The following is a 25,363-nucleotide window of genomic DNA, read 5'->3' as shown; positions in this document are numbered from 1 at the left end:
GGTGTTTTGGGATGCCAAAGGGGTGTTGTTGGTTGAATTCATGGAACGTGGTACGACCATTAATCAAGACGTGTACTGTGAAACAATAAAAAAGTTACGATGGGCTATACAGAACAAACGCTGTGGTGTGCTGACTTCCGGTATCGTTTTTTTGCACGATAACGCCCGTCCTCACTCTGCACGCAGAACAACGGCCCTTCTTGAGTCCTTCACGTGGGACGTTATCAACCATCCACCTTACAGCCCAGACCTGGCGCCAAGTGATTATCACCTCTTCATGCATTTGAAGAAATGGCTCGGGTCACAGCGGTTTGATGACGACGAAGAGCTCAAAGATGCGGTCACAGGCTGGCTCCAGGCACAAGCGGGTGATTTTTATGCAGAAGGAATTTCAAAGCTTGTGAAGAGATACGATAAGTGCCTCAATCACTATGGAGACTATGTAGAAAAATAGTGCAAAGATGTAGTTGTAAGATGTATATATTAAAATATTTTTATTTAACTTGGTGTATTTTTTTAAATCAACCGGAGGTTACTTTCTGAACGGCCCTCGTAGAATGGAAGTATGTAAATTATGCAAGTTTTTTTTATATCTCCTACATCTGACATCATTTTCACTGCAAATACAGACTTGTTTAGGTGCTTCAGCAATTCTGTGGTATACCCTTTCCGACTGAATTTATTATCGAGTTGTAATCCCAGAAATTTAATATTGTCAACATTTTCAATCTGCAAGTCCTCATATGTTATACACCATGTGATCAAAAGTATCCGGACACCCCCTCAAAACAAACGTTTTTCACATTAGGTGCATTGTGCTGCCACCTACTGCCAGGTACCCCATAAAAGCGACCTCAGTAGTCATTAGACATAGTGAAAGAGCAGAATGGGGCACTCCCCGGAACTCATGGACTCCAAATGTGGTCAGGTGATTGGGTGTCACTTGTGTCATATGTCTGAACATGAGATTTCCACACCCCTAAACATCCCTTGGTCCACTGTTTCTGATGTGATAGAAAAGTGGAAACGTGAACGGAGATGTACAGCACAAAGGAGTGCAGACTGACCTTGTCTGTTGACTGACAGAGACCACCAATAGTTGAAGAGGGTCCTAATGTGTAATAGGCAGACATCTATCCAGACCATCACACAGGAATTTCAAACTGCATCAGGATCCACTGGAAGTGCTATGACAGTTAAGCGGGAGGTGAGAAAACTTGGATTTCATGGTCAAGCAGCTGCTCATAAGCCATACTTCATGCCAAACGACGCCTTCCTTGGTGTAACGAGCATAAAAATTGGACGATTGAACAGTGGAAAAATGTTGCTTGGAGTGACGAATCACGGTACACAATGTGGCGATCCGATTGCATGGCGCAGGTAGCCTGACTGCCCAGTGAACGTCACCTGCCAGCATGTATAGTGCCAACAGTAAAATTCGAAGGCGGTGGTGTTATGGTGTGGTCATGTTTTTCACAGAGGGGCTTGCACCCCTTGTTATTTTGCATGGCACTATCACATCATAGGCCTACACTGATGTTTTTTAAGCACCTTATTGATTCCCACTATTGAAGAGCAATTCAGGGGTGCCGATTGCATCTTTCAACATGATCGAGCACCTGTTCATAGTGCACAGCCAGTGGTGGAGTGGTTACAAGACAATAACATCCCTGTAATGGACTGGCCTAACGGAGTCCTGACCTGAATCCTACAGACCACCTTTGGGATATTTTGTAACGCTGACTTCATCCCAGGTCTCACCAACCGACATTGATACCTCTCCTCGGTACAGCACTCCTTGAAGAATGGGCTGCCATTCCCCAAGAAACCTTCCAGCACCTGATTGAACACATGCTTGCGAGAGTGGAAGCTGCCATCAAGGCTAAGGGTAGGCCAACACCATACTGAATTTCTGCATTACCGATGGAGGGTGCCATGAACTTTTAAGTCTTTTTCATGTAGGTGTCTGGATACTTTTCATCACATAGTGTACACATACTGGAAGGAAATCTCTTACAGGTTATGAACTGCATATAATGGGTCTTGTGAAAGTTTAATTACAGTGAATTAGGTTTAAGCCATTTATTAATGTCAGTGAAAATTTGATTAGCAGACATTTCTAAATCTGTAATTGACTTCCTACGTATTGCAACATTTGTGTTTTGCAATATAAACAAACTTAGCACCTGATAATGTAACAGATAATAGGTCATTAATGTACACAAGAAAAAGTAACGGACCCAAGATGGCCTTGAGGAATACCATCTGTAATTAATTCCCAATCACGGAAGTACGATGGGATCCTTGCTATTTATGTTGGATATTAATGACCTTGTAGACAATATTAATAGTAAAATCAGGATTTTTGCAGATGATGCAGTTATCTATAATGAAGTAATATGTGAGAGAAGCTGCTTAAATATTCACTCAGATCTCGATAAGATTTCAAAGTGGTGCAGTGATTAGCAACTTGTATTAAATGTTCAGAAATGTAAAATTTTGCACTTCACAAAATGAAAAAAATGTAGTATACTATCAATGAGTCACTGTTGGACTCGGGAAACTCATACAAATATCTGGATGAAGCACTTTGTAGGGATATGAAATGGAATGATCACGTAGGTTCAGCTGTAGGCAAAGCAGGTGGTAAACTTCGGTTTATTGGTAGAACATTGGGGAAGTGCTATCAATCTACAAAGGAGATGACTTACAAGTCACTCATGCAACCTGTTCTAGAATATTACTCCAGTGTGCGGAACCTGTACCAAGTAGGACTACCAGGGGATATTGAAAGTATACAGAATATCGCAGCACGAATGGTCACAGGTTTGTTCAGTCCATGGGACAGTCACAGAGATTTTGAAGAAATTGAACTGGAAGACTCTTGAAGACACATAAAGCATCCCAAGAAAGCCTATTAACAAAGTTTCAAGAACCAGGTTTATGTGACGACTTTAGGAATACACTACAAGCCCCTACATATCATTGACATACGGATCGTAAAGATTAGTTTTGAATAATTACAGCAGGCACAGAGGCATTCAGACAATCATTATTTCTGCACTCCAAATGTGAATGGAACAGGAAGAAACCCTAATAACTGGTACAATGGTGGGTACCATTTGCCATGCACTTCACGGTGGTTTGCAGAGTATAGATGTAAATGTAGATGTACACATAGAGGATGTTATCAAAAGCTTAAGTTATCACTGAAACCTTAAGCAGCAAGAAAATCTCAAGAAATTGCTCTAATATCTGTTGTTGCCTTATGCTAAATAAGGCCCCATGATGTACACATTTATCAAGTGACAATTTTGACACTTCCAAGGTTTCAGTTCGAACACATTTTAGACTCAAGATGAACATTGTAAACAATATTTCTTTGCTAAGTAACTTTTCTAAAGTCACTTTTATATGACAGTTCAAAGACAAGATGAGAAGTTCTCAGCCTGGCAGTGAAACAGTGTATTCTTAGGCAAAAAATGTAATTTTTTTGACTGTTCTTCTTTGCCTAACGAACATTTCACCAGTGAGTAAATTCCATCCCTGAAGTGTAATTCTGGGAGGTTAGCCAATCACTCACCTGCAGCTGCCATAAGTACACCTTTTGAAGTAGAGTGGCAGTGCCTGCACACTGCAGTCAACCAGGACAATGTGGATGTACCTGTACATTCTATATCTCTAAAGAAGAATTTATCTGAAACCTAGTAATGGAATCTTGTTGCTCTACCTATTTTAGATTCAGCACCTCAACTATTTGGTGTTTGGTTACTCCCCCACAATCAGCCTGTATGACTGGTTTGATACAGCCCACCCGAATTCCTCTATGGTGCCAAACATTTTTGAGTAGCATTTGCACTCTTTGTTTTCAGTTATTTGTTGGGCGTATTCTGCTCTGTTTCCCACTAAAATTTTATTCTTTGCAGCTCCGTCTAGCACCAGGGAAGTTATTGCCTGATGGTTTAAAACATCTTCTATCATCCTGTCCCTTCATCTTTTCCATTAGTTCCTTTCTTCACTGATTGTACGGAGAAACTCCTCACTCCTTATTTTATCAGGCCACCTAATCTTTAACACTCGTCTGTAGGATTACATCTAAACTGCTTCAGTTCTCTTCTTTCGTAGTTCTCCCACAAGCCATGGTTCACAACTATACAATGCTGCACTCCAAACGTACATTCTCAGAAATTTCTTCCTCAAATAAAGGCCTATGTAGACTTCTCTATGGAATGTCCTTCCCGCCTGTGCTAGTTTGATTTTTATGTCATGGGTTATTTCACTTCCAATATAAGCAAAATTCCTTAACTTTATCTGTTTTGTGATCACCAATTTTGCTATTAAGCTTCTCGGTATTCTTACTTATTCTACTTCTCATTACTTTCTTCTTTCTTTGGTTTACTCTCAGTTCTTATTCTGTACTTGTTAAACAATTCATCCCATTCAACAGGTCCTGTAATTCTTCTTTACCTTCAATGAGGATAGAAATGTCATCATTAATCTTATCACTGATGTCCTTTCACCCTGAATCTTAACCCCACTCTTGGACCTTTCTTTTATTTCTGTCACTGCTTCTTCAATGAAAAGATTGAATAGTAGGGTTGAAAGACTGCATAACTGTCTTATACACTTTTGAATCTGAGCACTTTGTTCTCGGTCTTATAGTTCCCTCTTGATGCTTGTACACCCCATATATGAGGTTCATTCAAATGAAATCTGGTCAGTGCATCTACCTTCGCCTTACACGTAAGGTGGCACCACGTAACTGCGGGTATGGTGGTGCCATCTATTGGTAGAGAGACTGACATGTGTGCACAGTTTGAGGTTGCATAGCACCAGTGTGGTTTCATGCCGAAGAGAAGGTGGTCACACAATTTATCATCCACTACCAAACAAGCAGGCGAGTAAGCAGGAACAACAAGGAGTGACTCGATTTTTGGCAGCGGAGGGTGTTGGAGGCTGTGGAATGTATTGGCGAATGAAGACTGTACAGTGAGTACAGTCTAAGCCGTTCAAGTGTTGTGGAATGACGCAAATGATTCCTTGAGGGACAAGAGTCACTGGAAGACGATGCTCGTCCTGGACAAGCTCATTGTATCACTACACTGAAAATGGTTGTGGAAGTGAGTGCTTTAGTCTTGGACAACCACAGAACCACTGTGGATGAGATCCATCAGTTACTGGGTATTAGCATGGGCACTGCCAACACCAAAATGCATCAACATTTGAACTTTCAAAAAATCTGTGTGCAGTACGTTCCCCATCAACTGACCACCAAACAGTGCAATACTCGAATGGCGCTGTCTTTGAGTCATCTGTAACGTTATCATGAGGAGGAATACAGCTTTCTGTTAGGTAAGTCACAGGTGACAAAACATGGAGTCACTATTTTGAATTAGAAAGCAAGCATCAGAGCAAGCACAAGAAACATGTGATTTCACCACCTCTAAAGAAATCATAAGCCGTGCACACCCATTCTGGTAAGCTCATGATGTCCTCCTTTTTTAACCACAAGGGTCCACTGCTTGTTGAGTTCCTGGAATGGGGACCCACCATCAATGCCCAGCTTAATCAAACCACATTACAGTACCTTAGACTAGACATCAAGTCAAAATGCCGAGGCATGTTGCCCAATGGCATTATCCTCCTGCAAGATAATGCAGTGGCCACACACGGCCAATGCGGTGAAGATGACATTGCAGCAGTTTAGGTGGGAAACGCTGGAACATCCACCGCATAGTCCTGACCTTTCACCATGTGACTTTCATGTGTTTGGACCTCTAAAACAAGCTATATTTGCAACAGACAACGAAATGTGTGACTCGGTCCAGGCCTGGATCCGACAGCAGCCTAATAGCTTCTTCAAGGATGGAATCGACCGGCTAGTGTCGCAATGGGATAAATGTGCCAACAGTTTTGGCGACCATTTTTGAGTATGTGTACTGTGTATAACTACATTTTTGAGTTAATAAAATCATTACCATTACTTTACACTAGTGACCGGGTTTCATCTGAATGCCCCTTATATTTTATAAATGCAAAAGTTTGTTTGTATCTTTGTTACTCCTTCATGCTGAAATTGCTGGACAACTTTGGAAGAAATCTGAAATTGAATTAGCTTATACCCTGAATTAACAAATAGGCTACTTATAAAAGTGAGATATTTCTTGACTTGAAGAATATAACGTGAAAAACAGAACAATAATTACTTTTAGAAAAAGCTAATTACTCTTGACTTTTGAACTGTGTTGTATTTATGAAAATGCTTTTACTTTTTAATATGACCTACATAATATGATTCAACATAAAGAATGCAATGCTTATACACTCCTCAAAGTGTGTAATCCATAGCTCCATACAAGCCTATTTTTTGCATTTTAGCCACTGAGCATCACACATCTTATAGCTTCTAAAACACTTGAAGACTGGCAGCAGTATCATTCCTTTACATGTAGAATGTGGTAGACTTTTAGTGAGTCTGGATCTGATTATGAAATGTGAGAGTATCTACTGCTAACAGGCCCACATGTGAAGGCAGATGACACTGTTGCACACACAAATACTATAAAATTTGTGATGCACTGAACTAGAAATTATTTTCTTTCTTCAGCAAGTTAATATGTTTGTTACTCCTTAACACTGAAGTGGCTAGACAGATTTGGATGAACTTTGGAATGGTGATAGCCTATACCCTTTTATTCTGGAAAAAATCACTGCTCCTTTGAGATGGTCAGTGTGGCTACTTTTAATTATTCTCGTGTCAGAAACATACAGGTACATTTACATTTTACACAGTTATGATTAAATTAATTTTGACCAAAACTTGGCCACTTCCAGTGCATTTTCTGTTGCTTGTTGAAAATCATCATCTGTAGAGGAGACTGGGCACAATCAACACCGAAGCATGTGCCGAACTGTCTGTTCTCCTCCACAGTCACGCCAAGTATCATTTGGGTCAGTGTATCCCCATCTTGCCAAGTTAACTTTTGATCTTCCAACTCCAGATCTCAGTCTATTCAGGGACTTCTAAGTTGTCCATTCCCTGTCATGGCCTGGATGTAAAGCTTCAACAACTCTTTTCCAACCCATGGGGAAAGTAGGTCGTTGCCCTCCATAGTTGTAACCCAGCTTTTTCAGTGGTTCTAAGTTCCTTCGAGTCCTAAGGAAACTCATCCTCCACTTCAGTTGTTGCAGATGTGATTCATGCCCATGCAGAGGATGGGTAACTTCCTGTTCTGCTGCCTTTCTTTCCTTGTTCGCAGCTATCTCTCTTCGAACAGGTGGTGGTGCTATTCCTGCAAGGTGGTAAAGCCGTTGAACTGGAGTGGATTTCAAGCAACCTGTTATAATTTTGCAAGTTTTGTTGAGTGCTACATCCACCTGCTTGGCATGAGTTGAATAACACGAAACAGGTCAGACAAACTCTGCTGCAGAATAGCATAGTGCCATTGCAGATGTTCGGTTTGTTTCAGGTTGACTACCCCACTGTGATCTGGCCAGTTTCTGTAGGAGATTGTTCCTGGTGGAAACTTTTGACTTGCATTTCATATGGTGCTTTTTGAAAGTGAGAGATCTGTCATGTGTCACTCCTACGTATTTTGGAGTCTTGTAGTGTTCCAGTTTGACCCCTGACCATACTATTTTCAATTTGTGAGTAGCTTCCTCGTTTCTCAAATGAAAAGCACGCACTTGGGTGTTTGAAGGGTTTGGTTTAAGCTGGTTTGTGTTTTAGTATCTTCATAGATCCTCAAGGACATTCTTGAGGTTGTTCTCCACTGATTCAAAATCTGTGCTCTGGGTGGCTAGAGCAAGGTCGTCAGCATATAAGAAGCTCCTGGTGTTTGGGGCTATAGGTTGGTTGTTTGTGTATATGTTAAACAGAATTGGAGCCAAAACACTTCCTTGCAGGAGGCCATTCTTCTGTAGTCTCCATCGACTACACTGTCCTTGAAAGTTGACGAAGAACCTGTCATTCTGCAGAAGGGAGGCGATGAGTCTGGTTAGACCTAAATCTTTGGTCAGATTTTAGACCTTGACTAGTAGTAGCTGGTGAATGACCATATCATATGCCACTGATAAGTCGACAAATGCCACTTCTGTCACCTTCTGAGCTTCAAAGTCATCTTCTATAAACTGTGTGAGATTTAGCAATTGTCCAGTACAGCTTTTACCTGGACGAAATTCAGATTGCTAAGATATAAGTGAGGGGTCAATTGCAGGTGATAGGCGATTTAAAATCAGTCTTTCCAGCATTTTGTAAGGATGACAAAGTAGTGCAACTGGTTTAAAATTCTTTGGATCATTTCCTTCTTTGCCAGGTTTCAGCGAAGCAATCACTCGACTCTTCCACCATATCTTTGGAATTTGGTTTCTACTTACACAGTTATCGAAAAGTAGAAGAATCCATCTCTTTGTATTTAAGCCGAAGTGTTTAATTTGCTCAGTTCGTATATCATCCAAGCCAGCTGCTTTACCATTTTTACTTTGTTTGATAGCCATCTGTAGTTTTTCCATGCTGAATGATGTAAGGTCATTACTCTCCTCTTTGCAATTTTGGTTTTTGCGATTTGTGTGTTGGCTTCCCATTCATCAGTAACAGATGTGCTATTTGATTGGCAGTAATATTATGATGTGTAATGGTCTTAGTTGGATCATTGTTTAGGTGTCTCACAAGTCTCCAAGCTTTATGGCTGTCTCTTTTCAGATCCAAGTTTTCTGTGGTTTTTATCCACTTATCCCTTTTTGTCTCCCTTATAGAGGAAATAAGCTTGTTCCCTGCTTCCACAGTTGCTTCACTGAAATGTATTTTTTTCCCCAAATAAGTAGATATATTCTGCTAGTAACATGGCTTAGTCTGAAGTAAGCCCGGGGATATGAGATGTTAGAGAGCCGCGAGGGATAGACATTCTCGAACATCTCTTTACAGCCACAGTGAAGGTGTCATAGCATTCGGGTATTGATTCTATGTAAGTTACTTCTATGTCCAGCAATTCCACAAATCTTGACCAGCCTTCTTAAAATTAAACCTTCTCCAAAAAGTGGTCTTATAGCAGCAAATAATTGACACATTATTGGTCTGTGCTGCGAGTTGGGTATTGGGGAGCAGACAGATGTTACACATTGTTGGCTGATACTGCTACTACCAAAAATTAGGTCAGGATTTTACGCTTGCTTCCACCAGCCGCTGTTAAAAGACCAGGCAGTTTTCCATCATGGTTTAAAGTCAGGTGACTTGCTTCTGCCCATACTTGTACTGCTGTAACATTCTCATCCTCATGATCACAGCCCCAAACGGTACTATGGCTGTTGAAATCGCTGATCACAATCTGCACGTTTGTTTAGAAAATTGGGTGGTTTGTTAACAATTAATTCAGTACCAGGTGGTTTATAATGTGATGTAATGATGCAATTAACTGTGTCTAGAGTGAGAATTTCAATATTGTTTTCCTCCATGAATGCTGTGGATAGGATATAGATATCTGGATGAACAAAGATAGCACTTCCATACTTATCATGTGGTCTTTCAATGGCGAGACGCATTCCATCTATTTTTGGTCTATGCATGTCACAACTTCTATGTGCCTCCTCTTCTTTGTTAATAGAAATAATCGTTAACTGTGGCCCTGAAAATGTGACTACTGATCCCAAGCGATGAGTATCATGATTGAAAAGTCATTAATGAAAGTTAAATATCAAATTATTGCATTTAGTTTAACATTAAGATTAGTTTTCAACTAAAAGAATAAGTACAGCCCCTGGCCAATTTATTAGACGCATTACAGTTTTAAGTAAATTTTGATTTATGTGTAACAATTCTTTTTAAATACATAAATTGTGATAAAATGATTATGTGTAGTCTACTTCATAACTAAGGTGATATAACAAATAAATAAGGCATAATATTTGTTGAAAATATTTTATTTCAATAATTGCAACAAAAATTAAAAATTGTGAAAGTGGAAACATTAGTTTCAATATCTTGTTAAGCCACCTTTTGCAGCTATGAAAGCCTTCATAAGTTGTGGCATGCTGTCGATGCAGGACTGTACTGTGGATGATAATAGCACACATGGATGATCTTCTCTAAGAGCTGTGTTTTTGTTGTGATGACACCTTTTGCCATCTCCCTCTTCATCAATTCCCATACATTTTCTGTGGAGTTCATGTCTAACAGTGGGATATTTTGTTCCTTCAGAAAGGATTTAATTCACCTGGCTGTGTGACAGGGAGCTCCATCCTGCATAAAAATAAATGGTTCCCCATTCGGGAACCATTCTCTGAGCTGTGGTATTAACCGTTTTTGCAGGACTTTCTTGTACTGGTCTTGCCTCATTATGCCTTTAACCACGAATAGATGTCCTGTACCCTTGCCACAGATGACAGATCAAATCATCACCTTAGTTGCATGTTTTACAGTCTGAATAATGCAGTCGGGATGAAATTTTTCTCCTGTTCGACGGTGCACATACTGAGATTTGTTAGTTAAAATATCAAATGTGCTTTCATCGCTGAAGCATACCTGTATAAATCAAGAAACATAATTAATATAGTATGAATAAATGTACGTAAGTTATATCATATCACAAATAATAATTTTAAAGTTAAATTACCGATCTCCAGAAGTCCACATCCTTATCACACCACTGTTTAGCTCACTTCAGACACTTTGCTTTCATTGTGGCTGTTAACTTTGGTTTCCTAGCGGGTTGACAGACCTTGAAATCAACATCCTCCAACTTTCTGTGAACAGTGCATTCAGATGCATTCACATTAGCCTCTTCCAGTTGAGATTTTATCTGTTTCGTTGCTGCAAATCTGTTTTCTAGGCAATTTATTTTGAGAAATCTTTCTGATCTTGGGGTGAAAATTGGAATTCTTCCACATTTATTCTTCCTTCTGGGGCTCAATTCTTCACCTGTATCATTTTTCTTCTTTATGCGCCTCACACTAGCTTCTGGCATTTCCAACCTTCGAGAAATTTCTCAACTGGAATACATTTTCGTATTAACGAGGGTTCTGACCTCAGCTTTTTTATGTGGTGATATGTCCCCTCTTTTACCCATTTTAAAAGGTCACAATTAGTAACATATGGCTGTTAAACAATCAATTGTGATGTCAACATTACAAAATTGATAATCAAAGCAAACAAAGTGTTACACCAGCTACACGCGAAAACGTAACTGAACAGGTCCTTTCCTGTACGCTGTACTCTGCACACCTACAATAAGTCAATAATCCAATGTCACATAGCAACAGTAGATACAAAATTCAACAATGTAGTAAGTGCTCAAAATAACTGTCATAATTTTTCTGAATAATCACATTAAATATAGTACACAACACATAATTATTACAAATAACATTAAAATGTGCAGTGTGTCTAATAATTTGGCCAGAGACAGTATGTACATAAATCTAGAACAGCAGAAATATTCCTGTTGGATAAAATCATCACTAAACTCTGTAAAAATGTATATGCATAGAAATATTTTGCAACACACAGAATGTTTGGGAAGTGTATTAGAATGTGATATTATCGGGATTCTTAAATAGTGACTTGGCTTTTCTGTTTAGAGTTGAAGGACTTATAATTTTTTGTAGATTTAATTGTTTCTTGGGTCTCAATAGTTCAGAAGAATTAATGTTGAAAACTTGGATTGTGGAAGTGTGTTGAATTATGATATTATCATGATTCTTGAACAATGGCATAGTTTTCTTACTGCAGTTTTCTGTCTTTGTCAGACAGATGACTTTGCTCAAACTTTGGTGTATGCAGAAGTGCCAAAATGTTTCAGATGGAATGTGCCACAGAAATAATGGAAACTTTGTGTGTACGGCATCTTCTGTGAAAGGTTGGCAATGTGTGAAGGTGTCAGATGTCTTAACACACTTTGAATGTTACTGTGTACGAATGCTGCTGAACTGCATCCAGTGTCCCATCTGTTTTCAGGCCCTCAAAACAGTTGATGGATAGGAAAAATCCATGTTCCAGGAATCATGTGAGGCAATGGGAAGATAAGGGCCACACGGTGCCTATGATGGAGGATGCCATATTGTGTTGATCATTGGCCAAGTTATGAGAGCTCTTCGTTATCATGTTGAGTACCTACGGACTCTCAAATCTCATGACACTTTGGAAAAAATATAAAACAGCATTATCAAAATAGATTGAACACCGGTACCAAGGGACAGCACATGCCAGCGACAATGTATATTTCAATAAAGCACAGAAACTTATTGAGGATAAAATTTTCTCAGTCATGGGATAATGGCTGTCTGATTTCAGCATGCCCATCCCACAACAAGCAGGACAGTTGTTCACTAGTTTGATCAGGGAGCTCAGTTATGGCACTGCAGCCTAGGGGGTTCAAGTTGCCCAAACCGAACCCCAACTATTACCAGAGCAAAGGGCATGACATTCCAGTTGAACTTGCAACTGGTGCAGTTGTGCAAGGACAGGAATGTCGCAATAGTTGTTGCATCCTCTGGGATAGCTGCAATCTTGCTCACTGGATGAAAATCTGTCCACTCTGTGTTCAAGCATCCGCTGAATCTTGTGAATGAGAAAACCCCCACTTGCAATATAAGCAAGAACAGTGGTCACACTGTTCTGCTGTATCAGTGCAAATTGATCATGCAAGATAAATGCTCAATGACACACAAGAATGCAATCGATGCACTCAATCAGGGCTTGCAAGACATCTGCTGTAACTGCATGTTGATGGGTGGATTGAGTGTCTTGCTCACAAGCTATTTCTGACAGATGCTGCTGGTCATCAGGCGAGGCAATGCAGCAGATGAGATCATTGTGCATCTCAATCTTTGCCTCTGTGGGCAAATGTAATAAAAAGAAAAAAAAATGCACCTCACAACTAGTGTAAGAGTCCAGCTCTACAGTGACAGAGTCTGAGCTCTTTGTTCAATACCTCCTTGAGGTTGGCGAGGGCTGCATGGCAATGAGTGTGGAAGGTCTGATAAGTTTTGAAATTGCTTCCGCAATGTTGTAAGCTTGGAAGATAGCCTAATAAACGAGATTTCTCTATGCTTACAGAAAAACGAGAAACAAAGAGTGGTTATGTGAAACAGGAACACTTGTGCCCAAGAACGAATCTGTGGGAAGCACCGGTAAAAAAATTATTGATTAGGTACCTGGTGAGGTGAACACTTACACGTCAGTCAATACAGTGATGACAAGAGACAATGCTACTACATATCCTGTGGAGCTACTAAGTTCATTAGAGCTATTGGGAGCACTGTCCCACAAGTTGGAACTGAAGGTGGGTGTGCCTGTCATACTAATGTGAACCCTGAATGCAGCAAGATTGTGTAATGGCACCAGGTTATGCTTCACGGAACTGCATCATGTAGGCCATCATCATCACTAGCACAGCCAAATGAGAAACAATGTTGATACCATGAATTCCTGTCATCCCAACAAACTTGCCTTTCCACTTCAAATGCCTGCAGTTCCCTTTGAAAGTGGCATTCTTGATCACTGTAAATAAGATTTGAGTATAAACGTCAACACTTGCAGGTATTCATCTAGGCACACCACATGTTTTTTGCACAGACAGCTCTACATTGGCTCCTGACATATATTGAGAGCTGACAATCACTACATATATGCAGAGACCAATAAGTCTCAGAATGTTGTTTAAAGAGACATATTACAGTAGATTTCTGCACACCAAGACAATTATGATCATTTCCATGACAGGTATGTTGCAAACAGTCATGAAATTATTCACTCCCTATCCTGGCACATTTCGTAATTCACAACTTGACCGTGTAATTTTTTTTTTTTTCTTAAATAAATGAATGAGTTGTGAGTGACATATATTGAAAGCATACATGAGAATGTGCCAGGAATCTGAGAATGTTTTGTCTGCACTAGTGTTTTAGCTCCATACTCAAGACGGCATACATTGTGTCTACGCTAGAGGATTGCTGGGAAGGCATGTCTGTAGGTGATAAGGCCTACCTGTGTTGTAAGTAATACAGATAGTGGCAGGTGTTGTGGGCAACATTATTTAACTCCTCCTTGAAGTATGTGTATGTGTTGTCCATGTTCAGTGGTGTTACCAGGCCTGGTAGTGTATACAAAGGGCGTGAATGGCATAGGGTTTTGAGTGACCATTGACAGAGGTTGAAAGAGGCCTCACTGTTAGTCTCCAAAGTTTGTGTACTGATGGTGATGACTTGCTGCTACTATCTCATCACTGTGGATTTTTATGTGTGACATTGTTTGCATCTCAATTTTTTTTCATCACCTTTGTATTTTGCTCTGACAGTGATGGGCTCTGTACGAAACACAAAATGACATAAAGAAATTCAACTAACATCTTGTGACTGTTATCAGTGACCTATCAACATTTATTATCATTTTTGTAAGGATAAGGAGGTGTGGGGAACCATCGCATATGACTTCAGGTCACGTCTGGTAGAGATTGAGGGAACTATGACACCACAACGATATATCATGGGCATCCTGCGCCTCCATATGTTACCTCTCAAGCAACAGTAGGTGATGCCTCTTTTAGCAGGATAAATCTCACCCACATTTCACACATATCTCTACGAACTACCTGTATCTGTTGAGGTACTTCCATGGTGAACAACGTCCCCAGACCTGTACGTCATAGAACACATGCGGCGCCAGCTCAGATGCCAACTTCATCCCGATGCCAGTGTGTAGGCTATCAAGGAACACAGTTGTGGACCAGCTTGTCTCAGGAGAGGATATGATGGCTTAACGACTCTCTTCCCAAACAAATCAGTCCAGGTTTCAGACGTCAGCGGGGAATGCAACATCATACTGATAAGTGAGCTCATACTACCAAATGCTTTGAAACATTGGCTTGATTTTGTAATCACTGAAGTAACGTCACTTATCCTCTCAACCAATGAAGTTAGTTTGTTTCTCCCCTTGTGTATGCTTTGTCAGGCAGAGAGAGAGAGAGAGAGAGAGAGAGAGAGAGAGAAAATTTTATAAATGATTTTGTTTTACAACAGTACTAAAACTGTTGCATTTGTAAAATAAGATTTATATATAGTGTAACTTTTGGGAGTACTATTTTCATTACCTGAATCTGAGATTTTCTTGCCATATTTGCTTCCTCAGGTCATTGGGCAAGACATGGAACTGTAGCCTGTACTCCGATTTCTTGTGTACCATGCTGCTAAAACAAACCAGGCATTAGAATATGCCATGATAAAATTAATGCTACTTATATATATTATTAATATAAAATGCCTTAGCAAACGAGATGACGAAATCAAAGAATTACGTACATTACTGAAATCATCTCGATATGGCATATTAATTGTCGTTCACAAAGTTCCCCATGAAAAACTTCCCCAGGAATGAAGTTGATAATTACATTTTTATCTTTAATCTGAGAATATTTAACTGGACCTGCAAGTGGCAATTTAGTTCACTGGGCATAATGTATGTTCATTTAAGGTTTTTCTTGTTTGTTGGTGTGGTCTTCAGTTCAAAGACTGGATTGGTGCAGCTCTTCATACAGTTTAACCTGTGCAGGCCTCTTCATCTCTGCATAACTACTGCCTGTTTACTATAGCATGACTGTCCATTACCAAATTTTTGATTCTTTGATGCCTCAGGGTATGTCCTGTCAAACCCCTTCTTCCCATCAAGCTTTTTCTCTTAGTCCTGTAGAACATCCAGAGTAACAACCACCATTCCACTTAAGTTAATATACGTCATGCAATAATCTGATGGTACATTATATAATGTACAGACTGAATGCTTAGTTTGTGGTCCAATGAGAGGCACAGTACGAAAACATTTCTTAGTGTTTCCTTGCGTTTGCTAAAAATCACTTTTTGTCAAAATGTCCTTTGATAGCTATTTGTCAATTACACAGTCATGAATGGTTATTTTAGTAAAAGGTATATAAATCTAACATTTACTTTGTTGTATTACTTTATGCTTTAATGGGCACTAAAACAATTTCCTCTCATGTTGTTCATCATGCATTCAAAATTGTGTTACAAGAATTCTATTTTTCTATAATCAAGCATAAATTTCAAGGTATGGTAAATATGGAATGGCAAAAAGAAGCAATAGTCTCAGGAAGGCACACAGCTAAAAAAAGTAACAAGTTCATGTTCTACTCTCACAACTGCTGTGTTGCTTGTGAAGTTTGAAGGGGGGACAACCACGTTGTCAGTAGGCTGCTGGTTTGTATAAAGTAATTCTCATACAGACAATTGGTCTGTCATGCTAATACATAACACTACTACTACTACTACTACTACTACACTGTTATTTTTGTCTGCACGGCTCTTGTAACAGTTCTTCTTTTGGTGATGATATACCTTCTATATTCATCGATATGATGGTCAACTGTGGTCCTGAAAAGGCGGGTGTGAAAATCTTTAAACAGATTACGATCAGGAGTTGGACGATCCAGAGACAACCTGAAGAGGTGGGGCTTCATAACAGAAGATACGTCCTGTGATTGTGGACAAGAATAAACCACAAGCCACATGCTCCAGTGCCTTTTGTGCCCTACATCCTGCATGAAGATTGATCTCTTGCAGGCCACTCCAAGCGCCTTGGGGCACATGTAATATAAATACAATTTGTGTATATATATGTACATATTTATTGATGTGTATGGCTACTGTAAATTTGTATGTTTCTGATTCGAGAATAATAATAACTGTTACTTTTCATGCACTAAATGTGGTATATGTGACCATATGTATATAGAGTAGAACCATCTAATAAAAAAGTGTAAGAGATAATGTAGAAAAGTGCAAGCCAGTACCCTTGCTACCACTGGTGTCTGATATGGTGACATTAAGAGAAAAACAACACACTCAGTAGGTATAATTTGTTGGCTGACAGGCAGTTTGGTTTCAGGAAAGGAGCATCAACAAAGGAAAAAAATTAATCTTTTCCATACAGGGCACTGTCAGTGCTAAATGGTAAGATGAAGACACTATCTTCTCTGATTAAACAAATGCACTGAATTTTGTGAATCACACTATATCACTGCATAAGCTGGAACAGTATGGAATTATGTGAAAAGCCAGACAATAAGTTCATTTCATAGATAAAAAATAGGAAATAGAAGGCTGGTCTCTAGTGTCAATACACATGGAACAGATATCAATCTCACTTGAATGCAGTTAACTGGGGGCCACAGGGCTCTGTTCAGAGTCCCCCATTTTCCTTAATATATACCAGTATCAATGATAAGCCATTTAATTTTTTTTTTCAGGTGCATGACTGCAGACATAATACACAAAGAAATACCTATGCCAGAGTACCATAGCATGTTGCCAGAGAAGGCAATTGATGAAATGGAATATTGTGCAGTAATCATTTTCAGCAGCGGTGAAAACGTTGTAGCATATTAATGAATAGCTGCGTCAGTTGCTCAAATGTACATTTATTTCAGTCAATGAGCAGTTTAGGTCTTCACATCCAGGCCATTTTCAAGTGGATCTGAACTGATATTGTTAATACATAATACGATGGATGTACAAATATTTTACATAATAAGAGATGGAAAATGGAGCTTACATATGTACAATGTAAGACCAGAAACAATACCTATCTTGCTTTGTGCTGTTTTGAAGCAATGTCATATAATAAAAAAGTAAAAGGCTGATGGATTTAAAAGTTATGTGCCCAGCAATATAGTGAGAAAAATGGGCATGTCACAATTATAACATGCTGTACAATTTGATATATTAGAAGTACTGGCATGCTTTAGCTTTAAAAGGAATTATATCCTGGCATGTTTGAAATTTAAAACTGCATACTTTAACAGTGAAAATTATAAGTAATTTTTTTGTTTAATAAAAATCTAATACAGTAGCAGTGGACACGTATACTAACATCTAGATGCAGTGACAAAGTTGGAGAGTAAAGGAAGTTGTCAATAACAGGGTGGCATATTTCCAAGAAGCTGGTATTTTTTAATGTGCACAGCTCATTTAGTGTCTTTTTCCTGGATCTGTTTCAGGTAGGTGAAAATTTCAATTTCTTCATATATTTCTGTAAAGTATCTTTTCTTCATTGTATGAAGAATTACAAGGTTATTTTCATTACTGGGCACCCTATGAACATTTTGTGTGAGGTGAGCTGGATTTACTCCTTACTTTTTTTCTTCTTCTTCTTTTAAATAGTGTGTGCTCCTTGTATCACATTTTAAAATTCCTTCCCATTTATCTGATGTAGCCTTACAGTCAGGGTAGTAAATTTGTATATGACACCAATTTGAAGGGATATTTTAAGGAGATTCACAATGTGAATATAAATTTACACTCTCCTGCAAAAATCCAGGGATGTTCAATCAGCAGTGCACACTAACAAACGGCAGTTTCTTTTGTTCACTCATGCTAGAAGATGTGACTTTGCACCGACTTTACACCTGACTGGATGCACCACCTACTGTGACTATTTTATACTTTAATTAAATCTAGAAATTACTTTTAGCTTTTTATAGTAAAGCATTCAATCTGAAATTTCAAACATGCCGGAATAAAGCTCCTTTTAAAGCAATGTCAACATTTTAATACATGGGAACAGTTTTTAAAATCATGAAACCCCCCCCCCCTCTTTTTTTGCCCCCCCCCACCCCTGATATCATTGGACCTTTAACTTTTAGATCCGCCAGTGCCTCAAAACTGCAAAATGTAAGATACATATTCTTTCTGTACTTACCACATACATGTTTAAATTTTATTTGTCGGCTCATTATAACTGCATAGGCTTCTGCGGCCAGAGTCAGTTGAAATAAAAGTTTTCTGAGTGTCATACCACATCATAATGTAAAAAATGAGTGGGAGAGTTAAAATTAATTTTAAATGAGTCATGTGTGTGTGAGGTGCATTTGTGTGTGTGTGTGTGTGTGTGTGTGTGTGTGTGTGTGTGTGTGTGCGTTTGCTGTCTAATTCTGAAGAAGGCCTTACTGGATGAAAGCTGCTATTTGTGACAGTCTTTTTGCTGTGCCTATATGTGACTCAGCATCTCCACTATATGGTGAGTAGCAACTTTCCTTTTCACAATATTGTTAGATTCCATTGTTTAATTTTACTGCATTAATTTACAGCAGAATCACTAGTTAACATATTTAGACCTCATTTCCTATTTAAATAACCTGGTAGGGAAGTTTGTGTTGCCTATAAATAAGATCTACATCTACATGGATACTCTGCAAATTACATTTAAGTGCCGTACTCCGTCAGTCCTATTTGGTAAGGATCCCACACCATGCAGCAGTATTCTAAAAGATAACGGACAAGTGTAGTGTAGGTAGTCTTTCAATACAGTATTACTTTAAATATCTGAGTACCTAATTATTTAAATTTAAAAATCTACACTTAAAAAACTACATTGGTTACTACCCATTCGTTTCAAAAATACCCATATTTCCTGGAAATTCGTAATACAAGGTATTTCTAACATGTTTGACGTCTGGACTTGGGAGTAGAGCAAGAACTTGTTCACACACTATGTAGGATACATCCTTCTCATTAACTTTGATCACCTTCACCACGTCCAGTACAGATCTCATACACATACTCTGTATTTCTCAATTATCTTCAAGAGCCATCTGAGCAATCACAGCAGACTTTTATTTGGCCAGTTTCTTTCTTGAGGCTTGAAAGTCCAACAAAATAAATGTTCTTGCCTAGGTCTTTTTGACAGCTTGCTTTGACCCTGTAAATTCTTCACAATTATGTCACTGTGGGTATATGAAATATTGTTGTTCATCACTCACCTCAGAATCTGTATAGATGAGAGAAACGCACACTGTGTGTAAGTCGCAAAACTAGATTTCATTTTCTGGGTATTCTTGCTTAAAAAATGGAAAAAAAGCTTCCTTTACTGTCATATGTATGTAACATTTCTGCAAGCTAACTCTTTTCCCACTTCTTGGTCCTACAATAGGCCCAATTTCCTTCACATCAGGTAATTGGATACTGATTTTACCACTTGTGAAAAAGTTTTGTACTTTGTGCAGATTGCCACCTGTAAGTTTAAAGCTGAAGTTTTCTTGTCACCTAAGAAAATCTGCTTGCTACCTTTTGTAGGTAGTCTTTCCCATAGAAGACTTTTCTATGACTGCTGATTTTTTTTGAGGGTTGGAAGGAAGCACTTTCTTTATCTGAGAAACAGTTTTGCTAAGGGATTGAACACTTTCATATGGACCTATCTGGGAAAAACAGGTCTTCAACTCATCTTCAGTTGGTACAAATTTTAGTTCAAGCCTCTACTTTATTTTTCTTTCAGCTTCATTCTTACAACATCCAATTAAAAAATTTTCATAAAGGAATCTTCATATCGATCCATCTTTTTCTATCCTGTTCTCTTTCTTTTTCTTTATGGGTGTTGTATTTCGTGGGATTTTCCTGCAACTTGTCTCGTGTACTCTGCTGACATTGTTTTTCTCATATTCTAAATAAATAATAAGTCAACAGTAGTGTAAACCATCAAGGCACTAGTTATGCCAATGAATGTAACTTAAGAATGACAAGAAGTGTTATATTGTTTAGATTTTGGTAACAACCCAAAAAAACTATCAGGGGAGGTACATAATTATTTTATATCATTTACATATTAACACTGCCTTATGGATCACTAGATGTGCTTACCAGGTTTCACAAAAAATTGACAGAACTGCTGAGTTACAGAGTAAACTTTTTCATGTTTTTTGTCACAGGTGGGGGGCTAAATGCAAAATTTAACTTTTGTAGATTCAGGAAACCATGATACAAATTTTATTAAAAATAAAATTTTAAAAAGTAATCTCAGGCTCACTTTCACATGAAAACATCCTTAAATAAAGTACATATCAACAAGTGGGGGTGGCCCTTCATTAATTGAATATACAGCTGCAGGACAACAGTGCACCCTGTACACAGAGAAACTAATAACACTATAGCCATCAGACCAATCTAGACAAGTAAAGATGTCACAGATTAGACACAGCCGCAACATTTTATTTGCAGATCACAAAAAATTGTTCAAATGGCTCTGAGCACTATGGGACTTTACATCTATGGTCATCAGTTCCCTAGAACTTAGAACTACTTAAACCTAACTAACCTAAGGACATCACACAACACCCAGTCATCACGAGGCAGAGGAAATCCCTGACCCCGCCAGGAGTCGAACCCGGGAACCCGGGCGTGGGAAGCGAGAACGCTACCGCACGACCACGAGCTGCGGACTGCAGGTGACACATTTCTGATTGTGTGTACACAGAGAAACTAATAACGCTATAGCCATCAGACCAATCCAGACAAGTAAAGATGTCACAGATTAGACACAGCTGCAGCTGCAGGTGATACAATTGTGATTGTGAAAGACATGAAATGTAATGTGAATGATACAGCAAACAGAACAGTGAATAACATCAGCTTAAACATCTGATGATTAACTGCACTAAACCACAGTGCATACAGTTTTCAACACAGAGCAGTGAAATTTTATTGTCTCAAGATAATCAAATAATCAGTGAAGTTGAACACTTTAAATTCTTAGGACAGATTCCAGATGAAAGCCCTCTTGGAAGCATCCAGAAACTGTGCAGTAATTAAATGTTGTGCTTACAGTAAGAATAATCTCCACAGCCACCAGCTCTGACATTCATTCAAAGGCTTGGTTCGCTGTATACTTTCACTCTGTTAGAGCCTAAAGTATCAAGTATTGGGGCAAGTCTGTGTTTTCACAAAGAATATTCTTAGTCCAGAAAAGAGTAGTGTGAATGATCTGCTATGACAGTTCATGAACTTTGTACAAGCTGCTGTTCAAGTGTCTCACAATTCTAACTCTGCAAGCCCTGTGTGTATAGTCCCTCATGGTATTTGTTAATAATATGGAGTCAAGCAAAAGGTATCGTCACATTCTTTCAATGGACGATAGCCAGAAAAATAATACGTTCTTGGATAACACTCCTCCAACTACAGTATAGAAAGTTGTGCACCACTCTCCAGGTTTAATTTTTATAGGCTTCTAGCCGAGCTGACAGATGTGATTGATAAATCCAAGATTTTCAATTCTACGTTGAAAGACTCCTTGGGGCACACAGTTTTCATTCTCTAAATGAGTTCCTCGCAGTAGCTTAGAGTCTTGTATTGTGACATATTATTTATTGTATGTACATTTTTGTATCAGCTTTTTTTAGTTTAGTAGTCTCTTTTGTTTTTAAATATTCCAATCAGTTTTATTGGGGCTTTGCAGTGATTTATTCCATGACACAGTAACTGCTGTTAGCATAACCCATGCACACTGAATAATTGATTTAAACTGTGCAATTAACTGTAATGGAATACTAATATGAAGCTACGTACAGAATATACTGATTCTCAGGCGCTTAGCAGGAAAGCACAGACTCTGAACATTTAACCGAGTTTAGAAATATCAATGAACAGTGATTAAAGTTATTGTACAACAAACCTGCTGTTCAGAGAGAATTCCAAAAATAGCATACTTTGTCAAATTCCAGCTCAGCAGAGTTACAACAAGTAATATTTATTCTGACATTAAAACAAATATGGATTTGGCCTACAGTGGTAGCGTCAGCATTGCATTCGCTAAGAAAGTCTGTGTTTAATCAAATTCTTTTTTCATGAAAATCCACAAATATGAAGTGTCAGAACCTAAGGAACGTCATTTATTTGGACTAAATGTGTTAAACAGGATGGAACTATCGAGAATTTTAAGTTTTCTGGCTAACTAATAAAGCTAATAACAGATTTAAAATGGTGAGAAAGCATACATGAATTACCTAAGACACGTGCCCTACAAACTTATGCCTCCCTTTTATCACACAATTTGTAAAAGATACACAATGCTATTCTTTTAAGCAATAAGCTTCTGTACCAATTACTTGAGGAAAAAGGTCATCAAAATTAACTACAATAAATAATGACATCTTCCCCATTCCCAACCCCCCCCCCCCCCAAAAAAAGCAAACACCTGCTTGCCAAACAAAAAGTTGTGTGGATGCTAGATTTAAGAACAAAATATTCTTCATCTAATGTGAGAGGTAATGTTTAAAATTGTGGTGTACTAGTATATGACATTACTTTGTTGCAGAAATTACAATTAAAATTCATATCCTAAAAACGGATACCACCAACTATTACAATTAATTAGTCATAAATTAACTTCAAGTCTTAATATAAATAAAGGAATGCCTGCCTAGCCTCGCAAGTTCCACCAAGTGTCAACAACATTCAGGGTTAATATGAACGACATCCAGAATTTTCCATCGATGGAGCATTGTCAGATCACTCTAGTGCTACAGATGAAGAGGTGTGTGGTAGGCTACTGACATCTTCAGAGGGTCAATGCTGGTGACATGTCATGAGCATCCATCCTTGTCACATGGGCAAGCTGCAGTAAAGAACAACTTTAGTCTAGTGGTTAGCTACAGTAGGTATACTGTTAGTATCTAAATCAAATATCATTTAGCAGTGAGAATGGTATGCCTACTTTAAACCAGCTGTCAAATAATGACCACAGTGAATTTATATTGCATTTCATCTGTCACTGGCAAAATTTGGTAGTCAGAGGGTCTATATAAAGCAAGGAGTGTGTTTTTTGGAAGTTTTCCCATTGTAATGAATACTCTGTGAGATTTTGGGATTGCAGTTCGTAATGTCATCTTCTTGCCTTGATATTTCAGCTGACAACCAGATAGTTCCCTTCAGGTGAAATTTACAACTGGAGATTACTGTGGAACATCTCTATGTTAATACTGTCAATTGGCATAACACAGCATGCACGTAGCTCTTGGCTGCATGACCACCTTCTTTTGAAGTGCAAGTGTGTATTTGCTTGCGTCTGGCTACCGCCACCCTTCACAAACTACAGGCTGGAGCAATGGGCACATGTTGTGTCCAATAGGAATAGTCTTCCAAAGGAGTTGAAATTCCTACAGTATATATTCAAGAATACTGTATATCCTTTGCACCAAATTTGCACAACTTTATTGCCAGTTATAAGATAAAGAGCTGCTCAGGTGTAGGGCACCCGTTCCATATGCTGGCAACACTTTACCTAAACTACGCAGCCTCATAAAAATCATTATTTAAAAATAGTTCTCCAGTCATCCATAAAAACCTGTGAATGCCCACACTCAGTTACGGACAGTGTGAGTGTGTGGGGAAGTGGAGCCAACAGAATACTTTGTGACTATAGCAAGGACTACACTGAACAGTTCACAAGGGCAGCATGCAAGTATTCTAGGATCTGATTTTTACGGACTGTTGAAATACAATATGCTGAAGTCCTTATCAATCAGTATGGTAGCTTTCAACTGGGTAACACATGGGAGCTGATCATCTCTTTATTTTCTTCAGAAAGTTAAAATATTACACACACTAACATTTATGTTTATCAGCTGAACCACTGAATGTTGAATCTCCGAAATGGCATGCAATAACACAGTTAAACATGCATTTGTGTACCACAGATGAAGCAAAATTTCACAGATATTACTAAATTTGGATAATAACTAAGTGCATGTGACACCACTTCATTTCATTTCTTTATACCAAAATAGTAATGTACATCAATAATATCCAGTTGTAAAACTCAGCTGAAGGTGGCTGCCTGGTTGCAACTAAAATACTGTGGCAAGAAGCCAGTATCAACTGGATGCAATCCATAAATCTTGTGTAAAGCCATGGAGAGTCAGTGTAAAATAGAAAAATGAAGGAAATCCAAAATTTACTGGATATTTGTAGTTTACATAGGATTTTCAAGTGATACTGACTCGCCTTCAATTTCCGTAGCACAAATAACTTCCACAAAGCCTCACGCAGTGCTGCTGGGGCAACTACAGGATGGAGTGTGAAAGGGGTAACAACTTTTACAGTAGATAATTTTGTATAGTCATAACATTTTTGGTGAATTTTAGCCTGTTAGACATAATCCTTATCATTTAAGGCGAGTCTCAGATGCTATTGAATTTAGCATATGTTAAAATTCAGGAGAAAGTATGAAACATGTAATTATTTTGTTTTCCCCAAAAAAATTCTTGCCCTGAGATACAGGCCTCCAAAGATGACACACTGAACACCATTTTGAAGATGCAAATTTTGGAAAAAATTTTAAAATGCTGTATCTCTGTAACTGTTCTAGATATTTTGTTAGAGTTTTTTTATTTGAAAGATAATTGCTTTATAATTAAAATGGTATCCTCCATTTGGACATATCTGTCAAAGTTCTTTCACTGTCACCTTTTGAATCTTTTTTATGTAGCAGATAACTTTGCAGAAATTACATATGTGACATGGGAGAAAAATACACTAATTAAGAAAACTTATCTCTGACAGTTTCATTGATGAACTTGGTAAAAGGTCAGTGAAA

At 38.5% G+C, this 25,363-nt stretch overlaps 1 protein-coding gene across 3 annotated transcripts in view; it reads right to left on the bottom strand.

Annotated features, from left to right (window-relative positions):
* The window catches only part of LOC126482292 (uncharacterized), a 137,762-nt gene that overhangs the window by 109,513 nt on the left and 2,886 nt on the right, over positions 1 to 25,363 (bottom strand). For all 3 annotated transcript variants that reach the window (XM_050106292.1, XM_050106293.1, XM_050106294.1), the window contains exon 2: positions 15,081 to 15,173. In XM_050106292.1, the coding sequence (XP_049962249.1) occupies positions 15,081 to 15,172 (92 nt within the window). In that variant the 5' untranslated portion in view covers position 15,173. The remainder of the gene's footprint in view (positions 1 to 15,080; positions 15,174 to 25,363) is intronic.

This window comes from Schistocerca serialis, chromosome 5 (assembly GCF_023864345.2).
Source record: "Schistocerca serialis cubense isolate TAMUIC-IGC-003099 chromosome 5, iqSchSeri2.2, whole genome shotgun sequence".
Classification (NCBI taxonomy): Eukaryota; Metazoa; Arthropoda; class Insecta; order Orthoptera; family Acrididae; genus Schistocerca; species Schistocerca serialis.
The sequence above is the reverse complement of the archived record's forward strand: the minus strand, read 5'-3'. Positions and strand labels throughout refer to the sequence as shown.